At 47.2% G+C, this 26,519-nt stretch overlaps 1 protein-coding gene across 4 annotated transcripts; it reads right to left on the minus strand.

Moving 5' to 3' along the window:
- Positions 1-10,193: 10,193 nt before the first annotated feature.
- LOC147233671 (protein EFR3 homolog B-like) lies at positions 10,194-26,358 on the minus strand. Of its 4 annotated transcripts, XM_086147535.1 has the most exons (22): positions 26,281-26,358; positions 23,658-23,734; positions 23,434-23,561; positions 22,592-22,742; positions 21,578-21,699; positions 20,648-20,803; positions 19,237-19,332; positions 18,844-18,922; positions 16,479-16,614; positions 16,189-16,341; positions 15,407-15,518; positions 15,204-15,255; positions 14,871-15,043; positions 14,694-14,769; positions 14,373-14,534; positions 14,149-14,280; positions 13,946-14,013; positions 11,743-11,879; positions 11,560-11,651; positions 11,096-11,144; positions 10,810-10,913; positions 10,194-10,588 (listed from the first exon to the last, which is right to left on the minus strand). In XM_086147535.1, exons 1-22 carry the CDS (start codon positions 26,285-26,287, stop codon positions 10,454-10,456), a joined length of 2,397 nt encoding a protein of 798 aa, XP_086003661.1. In that variant the 5' UTR covers positions 26,288-26,358; the 3' UTR covers positions 10,194-10,453. The 4 variants fall into 4 exon arrangements, 2 of the variants coding, with proteins under 2 accessions (XP_086003661.1, XP_086003660.1); XM_086147534.1 differs by having other exon boundaries at positions 14,373-14,769; XR_015106235.1 differs by lacking the exons at positions 10,194-10,588; positions 10,810-10,913; positions 11,096-11,144 and having other exon boundaries at positions 13,959-14,013; positions 14,373-14,769.
- Positions 26,359-26,519: the final 161 nt, after the last annotated feature.

The raw sequence follows: 26,519 nt of genomic DNA on the forward strand, positions 1-26,519 counted from the left end.
AAGATGGAAAGGATGTACAACAGGTCCGGGTGATTAAGGATAGAGAGGGAAATGTATTGACAGATGCTAGATGAGTGATGGGAAGATGGAAAGAGTACTTTGAAGAACTGATGAATGTGGAAAATGAAAGAGAGGCAAGGGTAGAAGAGGTGACTATTGTAGACCACAAACTAGCAAAAATTAGTAAAAGTGAAGTGAGGAAGGCATTGAAGAGGATGAAGAGTGGAAAAGCAGTTGGTCCTGATGATATACCTGTGGAGGTGTGGAAGTGTCTAGGAGAGGCAGCGGTAGATTTCCTGACTAGATTATTCAACAGGATCTTAGAGAGTGAGAAGATGCCTGAAGAATGGAGACAAAGTGTGATGGTGCCTATTTTTAAGAATAAAGGGGATGTGCAGAATTGTGGCAACTACAGAGGGATAAAGTTTATGAGCCATACAATGAAGTTATGGGAAAGAGTAGTGGAAACTAGACTGAGAGCAGAATTCAGCATTTGTGAACAGCAGTATGGCTTCATGCCTAGGAAGAGTACTACAGATGCAGTATTTGCGTTGAGAATGCTAATAGAAAAGTACAGAGAAGGCCAGACGGAGTTGCATTGCGTTTTCGTAGACCTAGAAAAAGCATATGACAGGGTGCCAAGAGAGGAGCTCTGGTATTGTATGAGGAAGTCTGGAGTGGCAGAGAAGTATGTTAGACTGGTGCAGGACATGTATGCTAGCTGTGAGACACTGGTGCGGTGTGCTGTAGGGGTAACAGAGAAGTTCAAGGTGGAGGTGGGACTCCATCAGGGATCAGCTCTGAGCCCCTTCTTGTTCGCAATGGTGATGGACAGGCTGACAGATGAGGTTAGACAGGAATCCCCATGGACCATGATGTTTGCGGATGACATTGTGATCTGTAGTGAGAGCAGACAACAGGTAGAGGAACATCTAGAGAGGTGGAGGTATGCTCTGGAAAGGAGAGGAATGAAAGTTAGTCGCAGCAAGACAGAATATATGTGTGTGAACGAGAGGAACTCGGGTGGAGCGGTGAGGCCACAGGGAGTGGAGATCAAGAAGCTGGAGGATTTCAGGTACTTAAGGTCAACAGTCCAGAGCAACGGAGAGTGCGGAAAAGAGGTGAAGAGACGGGTCCAAGCAGGTTGGAATGGGTGGAGAAAAGTGTCAGGGGTACCAAGAGATAGAAGAACATCAGCCAGAATAAAAGGAAAGGTGTACAAGACAGTGGTGAGACCAGCGATGATGTTTGGACTAGAAACTGTTACAATGACCAAAAGACAGCAGGCAGAACTAGAGGTTGCAGAGATGAAGATGTTGAGGTTCTCTTTGGGAGTGACCAGGATGGAGAGGATCAGGAATGAATCTATCAGAGGGACGGCACATGTTAGATGTTTTGGAGAGAAGGTCAGAGAAGCCAGACTGAGATGGTTGGGTCATGTACAGAGAAGAGATAGTGAATATATTGGTAGACGGATGCTGGAATTGGAGCTGCCAGGCAAGAGGTCTCGAGGAAGACCAAAGAGAAGATTTATGGACGTAGTGAGATAGGATATGAAGGTAGTTGGTGTGAGAGAGGAAGATACAGAGAATAGGGTTAGATGGAGAAAGTTGACTCGCTGTGGCGACCCCTAACGGGAAAAGCCGAAAGAAGAAGAAGAATCACATATGAAACTCTCTGTCTGTGTGTGTGTCTGTGTGTGTGTGTGTGGGGGGGGGGGGGGGGGGGGGGGGGGTGTAAACTGCATTTTATACTCCATTTTTTATTCAGGATATTGTGTCTGAAGACATTTGGAAGAGGACGGTGACACCTGGCATGCAAGTACCATGGCTAGCTTGATTCAAGTTGTTGGAAATGTAGGTGATTCAAGACGAGTCAAAGAGTAAATGAAGGACCGGTTTAACTGGTGAGTGTGACATGAATCAGAAACAATCATTTCAAACTTAACCTTTAAATATCTAGTGTATTACACGTTCCTGGAACTAAAGTACCGCTCACCTTCTGAACAAGTCTCTCCAGTCCATCCTTCCCCACAGAAACAGACGCCGTTCCACAGCCATCCATTCTCGCAAAGCAAAGGTTGGTTTGAGACTGTGATACTTGCTGGGGTGATGGCTGCAAAAGCTTCACCGATGAGTCGATTAATAAACCAATAAAAGAAGAACATTTTTTTGAATTACATTACATTGCATTGCATTTGGCGGACGCTTTTATCCAAAGCGACTTACAATAGAGGACGTAAGGACTGCAAATACACTTGCAAATACAAGATGGTCTTTTCGGCAAATAATAACTTAAAAATCAATGATAAAATAATGCCTTGTAATCACATATGAAACTCTCTGTCTGTGTGTGTGGGGGGGGGGGGGGGGTAAACTGCATTTTATACTCCATTTTTTATTCAGGATATTGTGTCTGAAGACATTTGGAAGAGGACGGTGACACCTGGCATGCAAGTACCATGGCTAGCTTGATTCAAGACGAGTCAAAGAGTAAATGAAGGACTGGTTAACTGGTGAGTGTGACATGAATCAGAAACAATCATTTCAAACTTAACCTTTAAATATCTAGTGTATTACACGTTCCTGGAACTAAAGTACCGCTCACCTTCTGAACAAGTCTCTCCAGTCCATCCTTCCCCACAGAAACAGATGCCGTTCCACAGCCCTCCATTCTCGCAAAGCAAAGGTTGGTTTGAGACTGTGATACTTGCTGGGGTGATGGCTGCAAAAGCATCACCGATGAGTCGATTCATTTCTCAATCCAGCTACTTGCTGATCGATCGATTCATCAATCAAACCATACAAATATATTTGATAAGAGACTGTGTGAAACAAGATGATGATTCAGAAATGAATACATCCTCAAATTAGAATTATTAGGTGGTGATAAATGATATATCACACACACGTTTCCCCTTGCAGATCCATGAAGTATTCATTCATTCATCCAGTGACTGCAAAGCAGAGGTAGCTGAGAGTGTAGCCAGACGGCGTAGGATGGTGGGTCCTCGGATAAATTCAGGGACAAGGAAGATCAAGAGGACAAAGGCAGAGCAGAGGATGAAGGGGTGGAAGCTGAAAAGGGAGTTTGGTTTTCAGGGAGGAGTTGAGAAAGGCTCTGGGTGCTCAGGGAGAGCTTCCAGATGATTGGACAACTACAGCTAATGCGATCAGGAAGACTGCGATCAGGGAGAGTACTTGATGTGTTGTCTGGAAGGAAAGTAGATAAGGAGACTTGGTGGTGGAATGAGGAAGTGCAGGAGTTTATACAGAGAAAGTGGTGAGCAAAGAAGAAGTGGGATACTGAGAGGACTGAAGAGAACAGACAGGAGTTCAGGGAGATACAGCGTAAGGTAAAGATAGAGGTAGAAAAGGCAAAACAAAGGGCGTACGATGACTTGTATGCTCGGTTGGACAGTAAGGAGGGTGAGAATGATCTATACAGGTTGGCGAAACAGAGAGATAAAGATGGAAAGGATGTACAACAGGTCTGGGTGATTAAGGACAGAGAGGGAAATGTATTGACAGATGCTAGAAGAGAGATGGGAAGATGGAAAGAGTACTTTGAAGAGCTGTTGAATGTGGAAAATGAAAGTGAGGGAGGGCGAGAGGAAGTAACTACTGTGGACCACAAACTAGCAGAGATTAGTAAAAGTGAAGTGAGAAATGTCGACAATTAGCCGGAGAGACGTTCGATCCGTACTCAGGTCAGAAAAGCGTCATTTTGCGTCAGTTTGGGCCGAACCAGCCGGCAGCTCTTCCTGAGTCCTGAATCACCGATGACGACAAAGATACAGCGTTCACGTATAAAGATGATTTAGAGCAGCGGTGGAGCCGCACATGGCTCTCCCCTGACGGCGTACGGCTCCCGGACAATTTTGAGTTGAAAAAAAAATCAGTTTGTGACTGATTTTAAAATACTTCTTGATATTTCTTCATAATGATGTCATTTTAAAGGAAACAGAAATTACTTTTGAAGATAAATTTCACAGGTCAGCCGTCGGTCGGGTCGGGACCGGACGGCTTCCGAGCACGTCGTCGTAAAGGTGAGGAAATCCATTTTATCAGATAACAAGTTTATCCTCATCAACCTTTGTAATGGAAAAGATGGCGAAAAGAAAAAAAGAGGATGATTACAGGAATTTACATTTGGATCTGCGCTGTGTCTGCTATGCTATGATAAAATTGCATCAAATAAAAAGCGGCACTTTGAACAAATCCATGCAGCACCAAAGGTCACATTAAAGGTAAGACCAATTTAATTTATTAGACGTTAAAAATACTTTATGGCCGTCGATGAAATCTATTTAGAAATGCTTCGGACACGTCCATTAACCTGCTGAATCCCAGACGCGAAAATAAGATAAAGAACCTGATAAGAACATGCAAACTCCTCACAGCACCAAACACTCCACCTCCAGAATCACACTGGGAATCACCACCGCAACACCCACATTATCATAACGATACAAGAAGAAAAAGAATTACGTCTTACTTAGTAGAATGAGAAAGATCCAGAAATCCATTGTACTGAGCAGCTGCGGTCGTGTCAAGTGTCAGGTTTAGAACCATTCGGCCTTTATTACAGTGCAGCAATCATTGACTAAAGGCGGCAGCAATAAATGACAAAGACGCCATCGCACACGTAATGTCACAGCCTCTGGTTGGATCTCACCAAGATGCCATGTGGCTGGTGGGGTCAGAGGGAACCTTCCTGGTTGGCTCCCCGGCTCCCCGGCGCTGTTCCTCATCGGCCCTCTGGTCGCGGTTCATCCACGACGGCAAAATTCGTCTGACGCCGTGTAGAACCGCACGAGACGATTAAGACGTTTGTTCTTCTTCTTCTTCTTGGGCGCCTCCTGGACCGCCTCCGACGGGAGCCTCGACAATCGGCCGAGCGCCTCGGACCCGGCGCGGCGATCTGCACAATGACACTTGTGATTATCACTGGTGTCGATAAGAATGAGACCCCATGTATTTAGGAGGCGCTTTCTGTCAAATCGCTGTACAAGAGAGAATCAGAACGATGGGTTCGCCGTTTTAAAACCTTGAAATTTTGAGTGTGGAATATTGAATTGAATGGATAATAAAGCGTTCTTCGACAGGCCGAGCTGGCAGAGGATTGGGTGAACATGGACAGGTAAGTTAGAGAGCTTTACCCTTCATGTACAGACCAAGCAACAGAACGCTGTGCCTCACAACCCAAAGATTCATTGGTCCCGGTTCTGATATCTTCCCTCCCAATAGACTGAAAAGTAACGTGCGGACGGACGGAGCCTCCAACCAGACGTTCGGGCCGGCGAGGACATTCTAGAGCTGGGCTTCTTAGCAACAATCGCCATCTAGACTGCCAACAAAAGTGTGTCCACCTAAATTGAAGGTTCAACAATAGCAGATGCAACATTACACGGGCTTTTGTATCCAAAATGAAAAGGTTATTTTAGTTTTTCTAAGTGTTGGTTGAGCTTCCAGTCTGTCGGTCTTAATCTGATAGTGGTCTCGTTAATAAAAAAAAGAAAAAGTTCCTCGGCCACTTCACAACAAAAAGTGAAACCATTCAGCCTAATCATACCTTGATAACACCTCGCAATGATTAAAAGGTGAAACCCGGCCAAGGACGCAAACGGTCGATAAGAAACGTTTCTTTTCAAGACTGAAAAACCCGAAAGTAATCCGAAACATAAATTACATAATATCTAATCCTTACGCTGACCGGTAGCGATCTAAAGGCTCGGGATCCGAAGAGGCAAATATCATATCAATGAATAACTTGACATTCATGAAAATCCCCGTTCTTAATGTTTGTATTTTCCACAGGCACAAATCTGATGACACCGGCTGTCAGTATGACACCTTGCACAGATGGGCTTTATAACATATATATATATATATATATATATATATATATATATATATATATATTCAGCCGTTCAGCTTACTAACCACACAGAGGGGCCACAGGGACGGCGTAGGTTTGTTGACGGCAAAATGGAACCGCAAACCGAGCATTTGCAGCGGCGGGCGCCGCACGTCCGGGCTGTGCTGGTCCGTTCAGCGCTGGAAATAAACTTGGACGCGGTCAGAAACACGGAGACGGCTTGGTGGTCCGTCCAGCGGCGCGATGCTAACCTGCTAACCCACTCGCAGTGGGTTACTCTTCCGTCCGGAGTCAGTCGGTTTCTGAACGTTGCACATTTTTCACCAGCAGTGACGACCTTTCCTTTGAACCTTTTGCCTTGTATTCTTTTTGCGTGTGTGAAACTGTCTTTGTGAATCTCTTACCTTTTCCAGGCAGTTCCTGTGGGAAAAAGTGTTCCTTGTCAGGCACTGGGCCGGATTCGCCCGGATACTCCTTGCTTCTATACTCACGGACGATAAATTAGGAACATAAATGTCAAATAAAATCCGCGAGAGATCTGAAAACGGGAACGAGCGGATACCGTTCGCCGACACCCCCGAGCCCAACGCGAGTCCAGACGGATGAGTTGGACCACACATTCATTGTGTCACATTAAATCACTCAACAATGTCAAGTCATTCCCCAGAGGATCGTCGTCACAATCGATGCGAATGTTAAAATCTGCGGCGGTCGTACTGCTCTTACCATGCAGAAAAGAAGCGAAGAAAGTCTGATAATTCGGAGATAAAATTGCGGATGTACCGGGGAGGACAATGAATGGCCACAAACAACATCAGGGAAGGCTCGGCCACGGGGAGAAGCTGTGATCCAAAGCTTGTGAAGGCAGCGTTCAGAATCCGCTTGCCTTCAATAGAAGTAGTTGCTGTATTTAAAGGGGAAAAGGTTGAAATAATTACCTGACAGATGAAAAGTACTTTTTAGCGACTCTCCCTGAACCCCATATCTTCACACAGTAGAGGGGTTTGCGTGGATGAGTTCCCCAGTCGCTGGCAGTGTTTATTGCCCTGGTAGGGCCACCAGAGGCAAAAAGGTCTTACAAAAGGTAGCAGCCAAAGTGCAGTTCAGAAGACCCACTATGCTGATCAACAGAAATGAATCTCTTTTTCCCTCTCCTGTGGTAGCAAGGCCCCCCTCGGGAGCCATGCCCGGGACGGCGAGCACCCGGCGCTGGGTCCTCTGCCCATGGAGTCTGCCTGGTACAGTCAAGGAGAAAGACACCACGGTCTCCCATCCTCCGTCCTACGGGCTCACCAGCTGTAGGTGAAGCTCGGGAACAGCGTGAGCCGGGCGGTGGCCGAAGGAAGGAGCAGCAGGAACTGGCTCCTGGACTGGTGAGCGTCACCTCTCTAATGGGGAAGGAGACGGAGCTGAACCACCAGCCAAAGTTCTGTCTGGATATGTTCTTCTTTCTGTTCTTCAGCGGTGTAGAGTAGGACTGTCCTCACACAGGAGGGTCGTCTCATTTGTGGGTCCTGAAGTGGCAGCGGAAGCCGACCCTTGACCCAGGTATCTTTCTGCAGTGTGGGAAGGACGTGGGAAGGTTAGAGCGGCGGAGGGTTGATGAGTCCTCCGCGTCCGTCCTTACGGTATTACCGCTTTGCTTCTGCAGCGCGGCCGATGGCGAACTCATGGCGTGCTGTACCTTCCTGCAGTGCTTTCCCTCAGCAGTACCTGCTCAGTGCAAGCTTCTCCCGGCTGGAGAGGCTGCTTTGAATGTTCTCCTTAAATCTTTTCTTCGGCCCACCGGGGGCTCGCTGTCCACCTTCAGCTGGGAGTTAAGGATCTGCTTTGTTGGGCGTGCAGATGACTTGGTCTATCCATCTGAGTTGTTGTTACATCATGATGGTGGTCACTCCCCCTGAAGAATGCTGATGACGCCGCGTCTGTCTCCCAGGTTTATCCTCAGGATCTTCTGCAGAGCTCTTCGATGTTATAACTCCAAGGCTTCTAGGTGTCCGCTGTAGGCGGTCCATGACTCCGCTCCATACAGGAGAGTTGACCAAAGCTTTGTCGGAGCCCTCTGGTCTCGGTTGTCGGAGCCTGTATTCTGAGTTTGGCGTCGGCCCTACAAGCATAACTCAGGACCTGCTTTACCTCAGAGTCCATGTCGCTTTGGAGGGGAGAAGAGTCCCAAAGTAGGGGAAGTGGTCCACGTTTTCCAGAACGGTGGTGCCCACTTTGATGATGTGCTGGTATGATGGCTGGTTGGTGGTTGGTATAGAACCTGGGTTTTCTTCGAGCTCAAGGCGAGACCCAGGGCTCTATGTTCCCTGGCGAAGGCATTGAGAATGTTCTGGAGGTCTTCTAGGGAGTGAGCTGCAATGGTGCCAGCCTATTGGAGCTCCATGATGACTGACTCTCTACCCTTGGCTTTGAACCTGTTCAGGTGAAAGTGCGGGCCATCGGTTCAGTAAATCTGAAGTTATACCTAAACCTAACCTCAACACCAGCAGAGTTTGTGTTTTCCACATCTTTCTGCTCTAAATGTGAAATCGCGTTCCTTCGGTGACGCTGCAACCGAAAATAGACGCTTCTCCAGTTCGTTGGAAAACGCTGAGAGCTGCCCGACCCGTGAGTATCTGACGCTGGCTTGGGAGTGAGAATGTGTGGACAGAATCTCAGGCCCTCGTCAGGTCTATGAAGGCCATGTTCAGAGAAGGCCGTTGTTCCCGGCACTTTTCCTGAAGTCGGCGAGTTGGTCGGAAGCCACATGTGATTCGGGGAGTTCCTCCTCGGAGAGCCCTCGCCTCGGATAGGCAAGGACGCGAGGAAGGACGACCCCTGTGGTTTCAACGTTCAGCCTTGTCCCCTTTCTTGAATACGGTCACTTTTTGGGCCCGGCGGAGCTCTGAGAAGAGCTCTTCTCTCTCCTACATTTCCTTTCCATTCCGTTGGTTCCATTGACAGACCATCGCCGTGCATCAGGGAGGCGCACGGCTGGTGCTCCTTCCTGGCAACCGTCGCCGGCGTTCGTTGCTGTTTCCTAAACCATCCGAGCCTTACGGCCTCTCTTTGGCTCCTTCTCCCTGACCCGCTCGCTCCTTCTCGCGGGTTCACGCCGGCGCCTCTCGCCCGGCCGCTCCAGTTCTCTCGACTCCACCAGCCGGCGCCAGCTGTTCACCCGCTCGCTGCCAGAACCCTCGTCCAGGCCAAAGTCCTCTCGGCGCCCAGACGCTCTCCGGTGGCCAGAGTCCTGCCGATAAGAGGCGGTTTCTCCTTGCCGTTGTCGCTGCTTGCTTGCTATTTGGAAAACCGTTGTCAGGAGGCTGGTCTGGGGTCAGTCTGTGTGTAACGTGCGAACCGATGCTTCACAAATCAAATCTGACTTGCCTTGACAAACATCATGGATCTACTTATAGTGTTTAACACTCGAGCTTAACACAAAGAACTCACCGTTTATATTTTTCCCCTGGTTACATTTATAATATTTCTCCATCCATCCGTCTTCTGCCGTTTCCCTGCGCTCAGGGTGGCGGGATGGCGAAGCCTCTCCCAGCCGTCAGCGGGCGAGAGGCTGGTTCACCTGGACTGTCACCTTTCAGTGGCGGACAGACAACATTCACTCACTCATTCGGGGCTTTTTGTCCGATGAACCTGCTGCATGTTTTGGGCCTGTGGGAGGAGATGGAGGCAGACATGGGAGAACATGCCTCCTCCACACAGAAAGGTCCCCTGGTGAGGATCCGACCAGGGTCCTCCATGCTGGGAGCCCGAAGCGCCGCCGAGACGCCGTGACGCCGTGACGCCCCCTCATCATATTCTTGATCAGTTTCAATAATCCCTCAACCTGCAATCCTACTTTTGACCCGGCAAAGTAAACGGCAGCGGAGGGATGGACGAGGAAAGAAATCTGTTTCACAGTAAGAATTGATCTGAGTTTGCCAATAAATCAATCCAAACATGTCCGACTGAAAGTTTGTCGAGCAGGTATCATACTAGCCCTTCTTCTTCTCCTTTGGTCTTTCACCTTCAGGGTCTCCACAGCGAATCCACCTTCTCCATCTCACCCTGTTCTCTGAATCCTCCTCTCTCACACCAACTACCTTCATATCTTCTCTCACGACGTCCATAAATCTTCTCTTTGGTCTTCCTCCAGACCTCCTGCCTGGCAGCTCCAATTCCAGCATCCGTCTACCAATATATTCTCCATCCCTCCTCTGTCCATGACCCGACCATCTCCGTCTACAAGCCCATATAATGAATATATATGATATTTTCTTATTTATATTATTTATTGAACCACTTCAAGTGATCTACTATAGTCTGGTGAATTAATGTAACCATTTCATGACTCAAACTGCTAAATTCAGCAAATATCCAATATGCAGTTTCATTAATGTCTGTTTTTCAGTTAAGAATATTCAACTTCAATTCAATCAAGTACTTTCAATAAACAATTTAAGTTGACAGACATGCAGAGACAAAGATAGACGGATACACATTCATTTTCACATTTCAATGGAACATTGTGTTTCAGTCGTCTAGCATCCTACAACATTTACCATCTCAAAGCCCTCGTTCGTGCACGTGGCTAGTAAACACACAGGTCAGGAAACTTCATCTGGCTCAGAGGCGTCGACCTCGGAGGCGAAAGCCCAGACGGAGATGGAGGAGAACGAACCACGAGCTGGAACACGCGGTCCAGTTCGGAGCGCAGCTGAGATGCCTGTTGAGGACAGAACGGGGTCAGAAGGTCAAAGGGCTTCAAGAAGCACGCGGAGCCATAGCTTCAGAACTTAGAAACGCGTGGATGGTCTTGGGTTGAATTTGGATTCCGAGACACGGCGAGTCAGAACACAAACAGGACGGGGGTCACGGGTAGAGTACTCCTCGGGTCGGACCAGAATCCGGGGCCGGAGAAATACTCGGGACTCAGAGGCGACTGACCCGGGCGCCGCACTCTGCGGCGATCTCCTCGAAGGGCGCCGTCTGGAACTTCTCAACCAGTCTGCGGCGCCGCTCCTCCTCCTCCTCCACACCGCCGCTGTCATCTGGAGGTCCAAAAGAAAAGCTTTATGAGCATCTGGACATTTCCTCTCTGCGCTGAAAGACGCCATGTTTCGCTGAAGGACCGAAGAGATTTCTTCTGCTCGTCGCGCCAGAGACGATGCGTGAAGACGATCGACTCGCGCTTGTCCTTCAAACATTAGCTGTTCAGAACTTTATCTCATACCGATGGCATTCTTTAAGGTCTTGAAGGTGATCGCTTCTTTCTCCAGCTTCTGGGGACGACAGAAAAAACAGGTGAGAGTTGGACTGAAAAACATCATAGTGTGTTTTCAAAAGGAGAAAAGGAGGAGCGGGGGGGCGTTACAAAGAAAAGGAGAGAAGAAAGTCTCACAGGACATTGTGACACGATGCAGGTCGCTTATTTATCCGCTACAGCTAAAGATAGGGCGGACGAAAAGATGGTAATCGATGGTAATCGATCAATGAAACCGTGAGCTTCTGCTGTCAGTTGCAGCGGCTGGTCATGAAGATGGAAATTCTCCGGGTCGATACGGTAACGTATGGAACGGAAGGTAAACTCCGACAAATTTCAGCCAAAAACATTTGTATGAAAAAAGCAAAATAAATCCCGATGAAAAAGGAACGCTGCCGTAGCTGCTTTCCAAGCATGCGATCTGAGGCGCCTACTTGCTGAGAGAGAGGACGACACGGCGCGTCCTCGTCCATCTGCACGGAAACCACGTCCCCGACGCTCTTTCTCCGGGACAGACTCTCCTCATCTGGACCCAGTACAAGCAGCGTGTCAGTGTGTGTGTGTGTGTGTGTGTGTGAGAGCGTGCGTGTGTGTGTGTGTGTGTGTGTGTACACTACCTGTCAGCTGAGGTGTGTATCTGGTGCTGATGAACTCGGCCTGAGCGTGGTAGTTGCTTTCCCTCAGAGCCTCGCAGATCTTTGACTGTGCGAACAGAAGCTCATCATCTACCTTCAGTTCCCCATCTGCTGGAGATCTGACAAACACAAGGACACACACACACACACACAGGTTGGCACACGCGCACACACACACACACACACACACACACACACACACACAAAACAAATGATGTTTCTCTCCCTCTGGTTCACAGTAAGCTATCGCATCTTCTCACAGAAATTTGAACAGAAATTATAGATGCCACGGTTTCCACACAGACTTTTACTTCTTTACTTCTGTTTCATAAACAACATTTGCTGATCAGCATTTCAGTTCACGTAAGATTGACGTTGGCGTAAATGTCCTTTACCAGTTAAGCTCTAATGAAATAGAAAGATCTGTAAATATTTGTTAATTCAGCAATCAACTTTTCCTGCATAATCGACTCATAATTTCAAGCCAATGTATTACACACACACACACACACACACACACACACACACACACAGCAGGATGCCAGTAGAAGTTTGCACAGATGTTCATGTTGTTGTCTTTCTCATGCACACGCAGGCATGAGAAGAACCCGCCGCTCACGGAGATGCCGGAGTCTCTCTCAGCTGTCGCATCCATCACATACATGCCATTTTCCATTGGAAGCGCCTCCCCTCTGTGCGGTGAGGATGAGGCACAAACCACTGCGACACTCCAACACCCTGCATCCTCAAGTCCAAGAGATCGGAATATATAGATAAAGATGCTTCAGACTGTGTTTCTATACAAACATATGCATAGAAATGATGCCGCCTCTATGAAAAGCCAATCTAGCACGACCGAGAATAATAAGTAAACAAAGTAAAAAAACAGTCAATTAACTTCACAAAAAACTTGAAAGTAACTTAACAGAGAGCCTTTTGAAATAAAGAACATTATCAAAATCTCTGATTTGTCATTCGTCCAATTCACTGTAAATCAGTGTCCCTTTGTCTAAAGTATTCAATAAATTCTTCTTCTTCTTTCGGCTTTTCCCTTCAGGTGTCGCCACAGCGAGTCAACCTTCTCCATCTCACCCTCTTCTCTGGATCCTCCTCTCTCACACCAACTACCTTCATATCTTCTCTCACTACGTCCATAAATCTTCTCTTTGGTCTTCCTCCAGACCTCCTGCCTGGCAGCTCCAATTCCAGCATCCGTCTACCAATATATTCTCTATCCCTCCTCTGTCCATGACCCAACCATCTCAGTCTTGCTTCTCTGACCTTCTCTCCAAAACATCTAACATGTGCTGTTCCTCTGATGGACTCATTCCTGATCCTCTCCATCCTGGTCACTCCCAAAGAGAACCTCAACATCTTCATCTCTGTAACCTCCAGTTCTGCCTGCTGTCTTTTGGTCATTGGAACAGTTTCTAGTCCAAACATCATCGCTGGTCTCACCACTGTCTTGTACACCTTTCCTTTCCTTCTGGCTGATGTTCTTCTATCTCTTGGTACCCCTGACACTTTTCTCCACCCATTCCAACCTGCTTGGACCGTCTCTTCACCTCTTCTCCACACTCTCCTACGCTCTGGACTGTTGACCCCAAGTACCTGAGATCCTCCAGCTTCTTGATCTCCACTCCCTGTAGCCTCACCGTTCCACCCGAGTTCCTCTCATTCACACACATATATTCTGTCTTGCTGCCACTAACTTTCGTTCCTCTCCTTTCCAGAGCATACCTCCACCTCTCTAGATGTTCCTCTACCTGTTGTCTGCTCTCAAAAGTATTCAATAAATGAAACCCTTTAATAACATTCCAACCTAAGACACAACATGATCTTCCTAAATAAGGTGCTTCCACAGGGTTCAGTGGCAGCAGCTGTTGAGATATTTGCATTTAATCCTGGTCTCTCCTCATCCATCACAACTCCAGGATGAGTTTCTGATTCTTTTCCATAAACCATCTAGTGACTAGTAAGTACTTCAAAAACATCATTTCACAGTCGGCCAAAGGGGATGTTTGGAACTAGAGAATAATATTCAAAATTGGGACAAAAAAAAGATACAATAATTATCATAATTTCAAAGTTAAGATAACTAATAGATTTCTGGGGTTTTAATAAATTGTTGTGAAAAAAGTTGAATGTGCATAACGTGTGTGTGTGTGTGTGAGTGTGAGTGTACTTTGGCATATCACCGAGGATGGCATCTATCAACAGGTTTGGACTGGTCCTTTGGCGTCTCCTGATCACCTACTCTCACCCACACAGACACACACACACACACACACACACACACACACACACACACACACACACACACACACAGAGTATCATGGGTTACTTCCCATCAAACAGCTCTACAGGCCAGCCTCTGTGTGGTCTCACCTGCAGCACGTGGTGTCGGATGTGCATCATGGGGCCCACCTGGGCCAGCAGGTTGAGGAAGGCGGCGCAGACCGCATGCACGCCGCAGCGGTTGGAAGGAGCCAGACTCTCCTCTCCATTCACGGCCAGATCCTAGCCACCCATCGCAGGGGAGAAGGGAAACCGCAGGAGTTTGGGTCGACGGAGTTCATTCGGCTGGAAACACCGGAGAGCGTCGGACCGACCTGAAGTGCAAGAGCTAGTCGCAGGAGATCCAGCAGCACCTCCTCCTTGGCCAGCTCCACGCTCATCACGCCCAGCAGGACAAACAGGGCCTGGTAGTGGCTCGGCCCGCAGCTCTCCTCCTTACAGGTCAGATATATGTGTCTGTAGAGACGCTGGGCGTACTGATGGCAAACACACACACACACAATGTGACTGAAAATCAAGCCTGGATGAGCCGCAGAAGCTAAAATGTTTGAGCAGAAAAACACATGATGGGGTAAAATGTCGACAAATCCTTCGTCGTGGTCACGCCGTGACTCGAACCCGCGTCTGCGCGGCACCTTTCTAATGAAGAGGTCATCCTGCCGGGAGCTTTTCTCCTCCTTCAGCTGGAGCGACGCCACATCCAACTCCACGCTGGACGTCGAACGAGGACAACGGTGAGAATAGATGAATATGCTAAGATGTGAAATGAAATAGATGAAAATGCTAACGGTGCAACGAGCGGAGGCGCTGACCCGGCCCCCGCCAGCCTGGCTGCGTTGCGATTGCGGTCGATGAGCGAAGTGAGGATGGAGAGGACCTGAAGGTGGATCTCTGCGTCCTCCGTCAGGGTGAAGGACAGCAGCGGCTCCAGGAAGGAAGAGGGCAGCGCCGTCAACAGATTCGAACTCTCGTAACGCTCCGACACCTGGAGGTCGGGACCGGCGTTCAATTCATCACCGCCGAAGATATCAACCGCTTATCCTCCATTGTTATTATTATCATTTACTGGGTCGACGCATCGGAAACGTTTTCGGTCAATTGTTTTTACGAAGCCGTTTGGCTGAAACGTCGGTGTTTCCTCTCACCAGGGCCAGAGACTTCAGCAGCATCACCTGGATCATCCTGCTCCCTTCAAACCTAGAAGAAGAGCAGCCACTTCAAGCCAGGCCTTGAGTCGCAAACACAGAGACCAAACCACTGCAGAACATCATCACAAACAGAAGAAGCGACAAACCAAACAACAGCCAAAGGAAAGTTGCCAGCGTCAAGGCGGCAGCCTGGGACCTACCCGGCGTTGGGCGATCCCAAGGCGGGGTAAATTCCAGGCACCGGAATTTTCCCCATGATGAACAGCATGACCTCCGACCTCTGGTAGACAGGCAGTGTGTTGGCAAAGGATCCTGGACGGACGAAAGTGTGTGTGAGACACACTTCAACAGATGCTACAGAGCTGTGGTTCAATGAACTTAAATTATGTTAAACAACAAAATGATTTGGAAACATTTCAGCATCACGGTTTCCATTGTGCCAAAGTTAAATCCTGGTGCGAAATGTGACATTCCACCTTCAATGTCTTTAACCTGCCACTTTATACAAGACAAGTTGAGGGCCTGTTATGGCCGTTTTCTCATTCTCAGTCAATATTTTAGTCTTCTTGTTCTTCTCCTTTGGTCTTTCCCCTTCAGGGTCTCCACAGCCCATCCTTCTTCTCCATCTCACCCTGTTCTCTGGATCCTCCTCATTCACACCAACCACCTTCACATCCTCTCTCACCACGTCCATCCATCTTCTCTTTGGTTTTCCTCCAGACCTCCATTTCCAGCATCTGTCTCTCCCTCCTCCGTCCACGACCCAACCATCTCCGTCTGGCTGCTCTGATCTTCTCTCCAAAACATCTAACATGTGCTGTCCCTCTGAAAGACTCATTGCTGATTCAATAATTTACTCTGGTTCTTTTTCATCCCTCTTCATTTCCATATATTTTTGACAATGCTCAAATGAGACCAAGGTTTTCAGATTTTGAGCTTTCTAAATCAAATTTTAGGCATCTTCACTTCTGTCTCAGCTGACCAATGGTCTTTATGACGGCCTCCTGCAGGGTCTCCTCCTCACTGCAACCGCTTCTCTGTTCCCCGCCGTTGTCATAGTGACCGGTGATCTGGTAATTGACGCTCTGTCTGAGGTGTCGCAGCAACGTGTTGAAGACCTCCAGGACAGCCGGCCCTGTACACACACACACACACACACACACACACACACACACACAACCACACACACACATATATATTTGTAAGGGGAAACAAGTCATGGAGGTGTCAGTACCTGGTTGACCGTAAAATCCCAAAGAATAAACTTCTGACCAACTGATCCCGACGGTTCAATGACGGCCACTTCGGACAGAACCTCCACGATCCCGGCTCGGACCAGCGCCGGACTGCGGCTGTTGGCATCCAGGTGACCCAGCAGTTGCTGGATGACGAGGTGGGAATGCTGGGACTGTGGTGGCAGAATTAGATGAAATGCATTTGGTTGAAATGTGTATTCTGAGAGTGACGGCAGAGCGACGCTCAGGGATCGGCTCCCGCCTGCCGCAGACGCCACTGATGGATTCCAAGGAAGACACATACTGCTCAAAAAAATAAAGGGAACACTTGAACAACACAATGTAACTCCAAGTCAATCCCACTTGTGTGAAATCATAGTGTCCACTCAGGAAGCAACACAGATTCATTTGGACTTGTTTTAAGGACGTTACATCAAAGTTGGATCAGCCTGGAGTTTGTTTTTACACTTTAATTTTGAGTGTGATTCCTAATCCAGACCTCCATGGGTTGATACGATTGATTTCCATGGATCATTTTTGTGTGATTTTGTTGTCAGCACATTCAAGTGTGTAAAGAGCAAAGTATTTCATAAGAATATTTCATTCATTTAGATCGAGGATGTGTTTTTTAAGTGTTCCCTTTATTTTTTTGAGCAGTGTACATTCAAATGAATATGGTATTCATTTTGTAACGGCTGCAGGACTTCAGGACTGCAGGACTGCAGGACTTCAGGACTGCAGGACTGCAGGACTGCAGGACTGCAGGACTGCAGGACTGCAGGACTGCAGGACTGCGAGGCTCGGCGGCCGATCGCAGGGCCACATGTGGACACACACAACCATTCAACTTACTTCACTCAAGTAAAACAACAAGTTAATATTTCTTATTTATAATGAAAGCAATCCCAACCTGAATATCATTTTACTAGCAAACATTTCCTTCTTATCTACCGTAATTTCCGGACAATGAGCCACGACTTTTTTCACGTAAACAACGATGCGGCTAATTTATGGACTTTTTTTGGTGAGGGACGCTAACGAGCTTCACGCCGCTAAAACCTTTATCCTCGTCACATCAAACCGATGAAATGAGCGGGAAATTCTGAGTCCGTTCAACTCCGACACCGAAGACGACGACTTTGACGGTTTTAGTGCGCAGGAGGAAGCCTGAGATAGCGATCGGCTACACCAGGGGTCGGCAACCCGTAACACCCAGAGACATTTGGACCCGGTTTCCTCGGAAAAGAAAACACCGGGAGCCGCATTTACTTTTTGACGTCTAAAATAAAGGTACCACTGTATATATTGCTTTTTATTACCTTTACACTTTGTATAAATAAGTGTGTAGTGTGTTGCTTCTGAAATTCACAAAGTATTACGGAGCAAATTACATTTTTTTATTTATGTAATGAACTCATTTTGAGCTTTGGGCTTTCAGAGCGTGTAGCGGAGCCTTGACCTGAATTTTAAAAATAAATCGGGAAAAAAAATCACAGTGTCAGTAAACAATAAAAAATAAATATTTGCAAAATATCTTCATAAATATTTATTCTACCTGGTTTATGGGACTTCTGCTCCTGAACTTCTGCGCACAGCATCTGCAAATCGGGACTTTACTGGCGACCGCGAGGGTGACGTTATTTTGAGCGGCGAAAAATAATAAATATAATTTTATTTAATATGTCAAGATCACAATAATCTTCCAACTTAGAACTAAAAGTTAAAAAAAGGAATCAACACAAATGAAATACACTTCTATTAAATATTTATAACTTCTTTTCCCAAGCCGCTCGGAGCCGCAGTGTAAAGATGGAAAAGCGGCGGGTTGCCGACCCCTGGACTCGCACGTGCGGCTTATATTAAGGTGCTCAATAGTCCGGAAATTACGGTATTACAGTTTTACAGTAGTCAAGTAAATGAACATGGCTTTTATTTTTAAATGTATTTAAAACCAAATGCATGAGAGCTGATCATTGTAGCCCACATTCATGTCATCTGCAGTTTCCCATTTTGTAATTTCTGTGCATTTGCGACGGCCTGGTGGGCGAACCGGAGCAGCGTCAGCCCGTCCACGGACTGAAGGGATGAGCAGAGCAAAGCCCTGCCCTACAGGAGCTGGAGTATAATAACACTTAACACTTGCTGTTTTTGGCAAACTGGATGGTTGTACTGCAACATTACTGATAAATGGTCGGACATGTGTTGGCGCTGACTTATATGCAGTATTTCTATAATATTAGTAATCAGTGCACATCAGTAAGGGTGTTAGCACTGACTCGGATAGAGTCGTAGAATAGCATTTCTATAAATCATAAGTTCTTGTTTCAGGGGAAAAAAACCTGAAGGAGCGGCAGTATAATAAATTAATGCTGGATAAAACTGTATGTAGTGTGAGTACCTACCTGGACGGAAAACATGATGATCTGAAAACATCGAACAGCAAAGCTTTGTCCGTCCCAGAGACAATGACTGTCCAGGTGCCTGAAAACAAACATAAGAACCAGCATTTAAACGCAGGAAAACTCACATTCAGTAAGAAAATTCTAGTGATGAGTCGTTTACTGTGTTTGGATTCTAGAACATTTCCAAGGTCTTAAATTTGCTAAAAATGTAGAATTAGAATTTGTTCATGCAAAGTCCAAATTATGAAAACAACTAGAAATGCAAAAGCAAAACAAATTGATCTTTCTTTTTTAAATGATTTAGCACAAACTTGGAGGTAAATTCTTACATGCCTTATTAAACCTCTCTATTTTTTTTTCCATCAAAAGTGTGTGTGTGTGAGTTGGTCTTACATCAGTACAGGCCGGATCGCGTTGTTTATGTGCCCATAAGCGGCTCGACCCAACAACTCTCTGAAAAACACTTCTGTCTGCTCTGCTGGAGACACACTGGACACACACACACACACACACACACACACACACACACACACACACACACACACACACACACACACACACACACACACACACACACAGACAAAATGAATATTGAATCATTTCAGAGTCGTGGAGATGGAGGAGTAACAAGAACCTCCACATCAACGTTTACTTCCCACCGGATCCATCGATCCAATCATCAGGCAGCTCTGCTCCTCCCTTCGCCTGAATATCCCAGGCAACCGACCGCAGCTCCCAAAGCCCGACAGCAGCTCTCCTGCGATCCAGCAGGACTCTGAACCCCCAGCTGCTCCCCGGCGCTGGTCCTGAGCGACCTTCTGCTCAGGTTCATCCATGATGGGTTCGATGCAGGGGGCAAATTTCCCTGATGTCGCACACCATGTATAACTGAAGGTGACAATATAGGGACTTCTTCTTCTTCTTCTTCCTCTTAACTTGATTATAGATCTTTGGCCTAAGATGCTCCCGGACCACTTACACCCCTGTTGTGTTCTGGGACCGATCGGTGCCTTGACCTCAAACCCGGTGCTGAAACAGGATTTGGGTTTGGACTGGAAGGTGGTGCTCTCAGTCCGAGAATGCCGGACACTCTGGCAGGGTGAAGGTGCTTAAATACCATCAGTTCTCCTCCCCTCTCCTCACACTCCGAGGAGGTGAGCGGGGAAAACATGAACATACTGGTGCTCAGTGGAGGCTTTCTGAGTTTCCCCACGGCCCCCTGATGCCCATCACCTCTGGGGACCCCAGAAAGGAGCGCCCCCCCAGCCCGTCCAGGGGTTTGTCTGCAGATCCAACGTTATGCATCGAGGAGAGACCACCTATCTGTGGTCTGCACAGCTGCTCCTCTCAGGCCACCTCCGGCTCAGTGACCGTCAGAGAGTTGGCGTCCACGTGCACAGGTTTTGATCTTGAAGACACCACTAGAAATCCCTCCCTGCACACGGTGAGGTCAGCGCAGGCAACGCCTCAACGCTATTTTCTCCCTGATCTCAACGGGAACCACTTTACCTCTCGCTGTTGTTCATCATCCCGTGCTTAGTCTGGACCTCCACTCTGCTCAAGACAATACAGCTCAGGTCGGCGTGGAGCCGCAAACTCCACCATATGGTGGAGACCCAGGGAGATGTGTGTGTGTCAGCACCCAAGTACCCGGCACAGTGTGTGTGTGAACGTCACTGTGCGCACAAGAGTTAATCCTCCTATTAATGTGTGTGTCTCTGTATTCATACCTCCAACAGTGCATGTGCCTGTCAGTCTGAGTGAGCATGTAAATGTGTGTGACATCGGACGTCCAAGCTCGTACCTGTTGATTTGCGTGTCGGTGTCTTGCCTCAGGTTGACCAGCAGGGCAGGAACAATCTGCTCCATGTGATGAGGCTCCCAGATGTTCACCTGCAGCTCATCATCTACCGTCTTCCTGACCACACCTTGCAGGCCGAGGATCCCTGATACTCGGAGTCTGACACACACACACACACACACACACACACACACACACACACACACGCAGGTAAGTCATGCAGTATTAAAGTAAGAATGTGGGAAAATATATGCAAATATATGTAGGGAGTTATGTCACTGTGTTGGTCTATAGTTTGCATGTTCCAGGTTCCGTGTGTGTGAGGGCTTCTCAGGTGTGTTTTCATCAGAAAATATCCCCCTTGCTCCACAATCAGGTCTTTCACAAATATATGCAAAGGTACACTGACAAAAACTAAGCAAAATACGTTTTGCAAATCAATCACAAATTTTTTTAGATCATAGACTTCATCAAAAATGCAGAAATCTAATCGCTTGCATAGTTTTCTGATTATACAGGTGTGAATCTCAGCAGACATTTCAGATTACTTTAATTACTTGCTAATCTGAGAACAAATATTAAAATGCATTCATACTATTTTTATCTTGAACCCATTTAATACTTTAGATTGGCTCAAAAACAACAACAGATAAAATGATGGTAATAATATTAGATGTGCACTGAGCTTTTTCCTTCAGCATATAAAATGTAGGTTGAATATCATTGGTTTCTATAACAAAGTTTCCCCCCTTTTTTAAGTCATAGAATGTTTGAATTTTCTGGAATGGCATGAAAATACAGTCCGACCAAAGTGAACGTGTCAAGAGATGAGAATGATTCATGACAAATGAAAAATGAAATTGTGCCATTAGACACAATCGTATTATTTTTTTCAGTTCTATTAATTGTCATTAACCATCACGTAAAACTAACTTGCTGCGAGTCTCCGGGTCTTCGTGCTCCGAATGACACATCTGGCTGAAACGAGTGACGAAGAAGTCATAACTCCGATGGTAAGACGGCGTGTCTTCCTCAATGTTGGCAAACTTTACAAACTGCAGAAGAGAAGAATGAACTTGTGAAAGTGCGAAAGATTTCACATGCAAAGAAACCAAGTGTCAGTTCACGTGTCAGTGGAGGATCTGAGACGTGGAGGTCATGATAATCCTTGTAAACAACTCACTTATTATCATAACAAACCCCTTTTGACTTGAACCGGCGCCGACCAACCCCAGCAGTCACCACATCTGCTTACGAACCCCACTTTATGTGAACAACAACATCAATAGATCTGAACGGAGCTGCCACAACAAGATTTGACATTGTGTTAGTTTGATTTTGTCGAAATCAAACAGATGTGTTTGAAACACAGACTCTGGACTTTGAGCCGCTGAGAGGACGACATGAAGACATGGATGAGCCGCTCATTCATTCATTCAGAACATGTCCACCTTTCTCCACGTGCACCAACCACTTCCACCATCCCAACATAAACCTCATATCACGTTTATCTATATCGGTATCAGGATTAAATATGTAACCGAGCGAGACACATATTTGTGAACAGAACTGACATGTTTGTTTGCTTTATGTGTGCTTTATGTGTATAATTTATAGAATTATACATTTGAAGCCAGGGAGTGTGTGCCGCTGCAAAGTTTGTAGGTTCATGGTGTCAATTTGTAAGAACACATTTGGTGGTGGGGATTTGCAGCTTTTTATTGCAAGTGTGTGTGTGTGTGTGTGTGGTGGGGGTGCTTGCTGCTGATGTCATGGATGTCATGGATGTCATGGATGTCATGGATGTCATGGATGTCCAATGCCATGCCAGGAATTGGAAGCAGACGTGACATGTTTCTGTTCACACATTTAGCAATTGTTACAGGCAGTTTGTTTTGTTATTTGTGCCCATAGAAGGTGCAGTCATGACATGAAGGTGGAGTTTACAGATTGCGTGGCCAGAACTTGTAGGTGTGTGTTGTTGGCCTCCAGCAGCAGCCTTAAGGTGCTCAGGAAACTCTCCACCAGAAGGTTGATGCTCTGACAGTGACACGCCAGCAACAGCTGCTCCATCGCCTCCATGGCAATACATACATACCTGGTGATAGAACACACACACACACACACAGACAGACACACAGACAGACACACACACACACACACACACAGAGTTGAGGACGCTCCAGATAAACAATGGAAGATGTCCATAGGCACATCTTGGCTGAAACCACAGTCACATGTAGCTGAAGCTGCAGCTTCCTGGTCCATCACAGGTAAACCCAAGAACGGTGTGAAACCTCACCACAGTGGCGGGAAATCAGAAATATGGTGCCAGAATACTGGTGGCCAGGCAGAACGGGAGGTCTGGCCCCCGACTCTACATCCAGAAACCTTCTCCGTCCTTCTGCTTGGCCTCCTGCCTGGAAGCTCCAACGTCAGCACCCGTCTACCGCCATGTTCACTGTCCCTCCTCTGCAGATGATCAAACCATCTTGGTGAGGCTTGTCTGACCTTTTCTCCTGCCTGTCCTACACCTTTCCATCCTCCATAGGTTTACGCTCCACGTCCACTGAAGTCGGTGTTCCAGTTCCAGCTTGACAGTTCTCACCCTTTGCCTCAGCCGATATTCTGAACATCCACTTTGCCTGGTTCATCATCGCTGAGGATCAGGATCATCGGGTGTTTGTCTGTCGCTCTCTGGTCTGATATGTTGCTTGATGACAATCACATTCTCCACACTAGACGCTAATCCAGAGTTGTGTGTGTGTGTGTGTGTGTTGATCTCTCACCCGTAACGGTGACGGATCAGCTCCCTGTTCAGACGCTCTGACAGGTACGCAGCAATGCGGTCCAGTTTTTCCGGTGCTGACAGTGCAAAGAAGGTTAGCTTCTCCATGTTGGCTTTGTCAAGGCCGTCCTGACGCGCACACACACACACACACACACACACACAATACAAGTTGAAATGGTGAAGGCCCACTGCTTCCTCAGCCACTTTTCAAAGTATAATTACCTCTGGGTCTTCTGGGAAAATGTTGTCAACCAGCCTCTTGTAGCGAGGACGCAGAGCCCAGCAACAAGCACACACACCTGCCGGGTACGAGGGATTAACCCGATCAGCAATTAGCCATAAAATGACTCACAAATGCAAACACGTCTCCATATCACTGTCCAAATATTCAAGTGCAACGAATTGAGTCCCGCTATTTCCAGAAAAACCTATCAAATTAAACTCAATATTTTTTTATTCCCAACTCCTGACCTCAGCATGTAAAACACAAGAACAGACATTAAGATCAGTTTTGGTATCGTTACCGCTCAATGACAAGTTAACTGAGTGTGTGTGTGTGTGTGTGTGTGTGTGTGTCACGCAGAGGAGCCTGGTGCAACACAAGCACCTGCGATGTGAACATTTAGCTTCACACAACACTCTTCCCAATAATTCTGTGTATGTTCTGTTTCTTCTGTTTTTTACTTGTGAAGCGTCTTTGAGTGTCATGAAAAGCGCTATAAAAATCCCATGTATTATTATTATTATCATTATTATTATTATTATTATTAGCTGTACACTCAGAAAACAACACGTCTTGGAGGTCCGGAGGAACATGGAGGAGAGTAAAGCTGCCGCAACATTTGTGATCGCGGCATCGTAGATATCAGAACCACGGACCATCAAATGGGGTTAAATGTTTTTTTAATTTCTCCTTGCGCTGCTTCATGGCTTGAAAAAGCCCTCAGTTAGCTGATCCATACCGAGCTGGTGCCGGTGTGTTCCACGAGGACCGCTCACGAGTTCCAGGGATCACCAAGCAGCTCCGTCATACGAGTTCCAGTGGAACCTTGAAAACACTGCGGTTCGGCGTGGGATCTAAAATGCTTCAAAAGGGGCGGTGAAGCCGAGTCCCTGCGCTGTCCGGATGCACGAAAAAGCATTTCCTAAAAAGGTCTTAGGAACGGCCAAAAGTTCCTGCATTGCAAAAGTGGATTGTGTTTGAATCAAGGCAGAGTGTGTAAATGCTGCCCCGGCTTTCATTGAATACATGGCAGTGCCGTCCTGGACCAAACAAGCCGGAAACAAACAAGCCTCCCAGAAAAGGAACAGAATGATTCACGCCAGCGAGACATTTTGGTGTTCTAGTTATTTTGTAAGAAAGGACTTTATCGGTGCACTCTGCGATCCTCTCATCCTTTTACCTTTCTAAGCAGCTTCCCGGCAAACAAGAGACGCAACTGTCAGAACTTTCCGACCGACGATTGTTTTCACGGTGCCACTCGGAGCAAAAGTCACCCTTTTCTGAAGGCAAAATGTTAGTTCCTAAATGAGGACTCTGAAAAGTGCCATGGCAGCGATACGTTAGGGTTGGGAGATTGCAACCCAGCCCACTTCCAGAAGGGCTGGATGCGGAAGTTGCCGAGTGAAGCTCCACCAGCGCCGACGCAGCCTGGGATACATCTTGAATGAAGCGACTCCCTGCGAGAGGCCCAAAGTGGTCCTCTGCTCTCCGCCCACAGGTGTGCTTCGGATGTTAGCAAAGACAAGGGAAAGGCCTAACCACCCAAACCATTCTCTGCTCATTCGGATAATGACGGGATGTCCAGCTCACACGAGAGTACCGTTCCGGCTGCTTGCTTTTGACATACGAGGTGACCGGCGAGAGCAAGGCGGCACGATCGGAAGGCCTCGGACATTTTTGGCAGCTTCGTGCCGAGAATTTTGAGCGTGACCGTTCCAAGAGGTGTTTTCTGGCAGACATCAGTCTCCACGCACTTTGTTTCCAGGAGGTAAGATGAGTGAGGCCGACGGGCTTTCAGGCCGGTAGGCCAGCAGCATGTCAGATGTAAATAGCTATGATGGACCTTGTTTCTGGAAGAGGGTTGAAAACAGTCAGCTTAGGAGAACTTGGAAAGGTTAACTGGAGATGTGATGGACTTCCGTGTGGAAGTGCAGGCCGTGAGATGTCCTGCGTCCGACTGGCCTGCTTCTTGCATCCACTGGCCGTCAACTTACAGACCTCCGTCTTTTCCTTTCGTCCGCTCCCTTCCAGGGTCGCCACGGCAGGTCGACCTTCTCCATCTGACCCCGTTTTCTGTCTCTCTTCTCTCGCACCAACATCTTCTCTTTGGTCTTCCTCTAAACCTCCTGCCTGCAAGTTCCAACCACAGCATCCTTCCACCAGTGGACTCCCTGTCTCTCCTCTGCAGACGACCAAACCATCTTAGTGTGGCTTCTCTGGCCTGATCTCCTCATCGCTGCCTCTCTCAGACCTTTCCATGTCTCAGTAGGTTTATCTTCAGCTTGCTCGCGGTGGAGGTGTCCTGCTAATTGCTGCTGACGACCGCTTACTGTTTTTACAAGCGACAGATGCTGATAAATCCTTTTCAATGCGTTTAACTCTTGTCAACGGCTGCTGATGTTCGCTGCAAACCCGGCTCGCTGTTGTAAAACACCACAAACTGCTGAAACATAACCACAACCGAAGGATGATCATTGTAGCTCGATGAAGATTACTGCCGTTACCGTCAAAATTCACCACATAAACCAATTGGTGACTTACTGATATTTCTATTTCAAGCAATAAATGTTCACATTTCATGTTTAGAAATCAAGAACAAGGTGGGGTCTGGATGTGTCTCACCATACATGAAGACTCCCTCAGCTTTCACAGGTGGACAGAAATGCAGATTTTCCTCCTGAACACAAACGGTTGCGGCCTCCACTCCTTTTACTCAATGCACTGTCCACTTGCAGATTATGGTCAGAAATCCACCAGATAAATTTCACTGAACCTAGTCACGTGTGTGTGTGTGTGTGTGTGTGTGTGTGTGTGTGGCCAGCCATGTGCAGCAGCTCATAGTCAATAATCTGCTCAGGATT

This window comes from Fistularia commersonii, chromosome 6 (assembly GCF_037954325.1).
Source record: "Fistularia commersonii isolate RoL2024-O1a breed Wild chromosome 6, RoL_Fcom_v1.0, whole genome shotgun sequence".
NCBI classification, from domain to species: Eukaryota; Metazoa; Chordata; class Actinopteri; order Syngnathiformes; family Fistulariidae; genus Fistularia; species Fistularia commersonii.

Excerpts from the sequence above, each read along its gene's own strand:
- LOC147233671 (XM_086147534.1), bottom strand. Across the intron at positions 21,700-22,591 it reads AAGTTCTGGCCACGCAATCT|TTTGTAAAGTTTGCCAACAT; the intron begins GTAAACTCCACC and ends TCTCTTCTGCAG. Across the intron at positions 14,281-14,372 it reads GACTAGCTCTTGCACTTCAG|GATCTGGCCGTGAATGGAGA; the intron begins GTCGGTCCGACG and ends ATGGGTGGCTAG.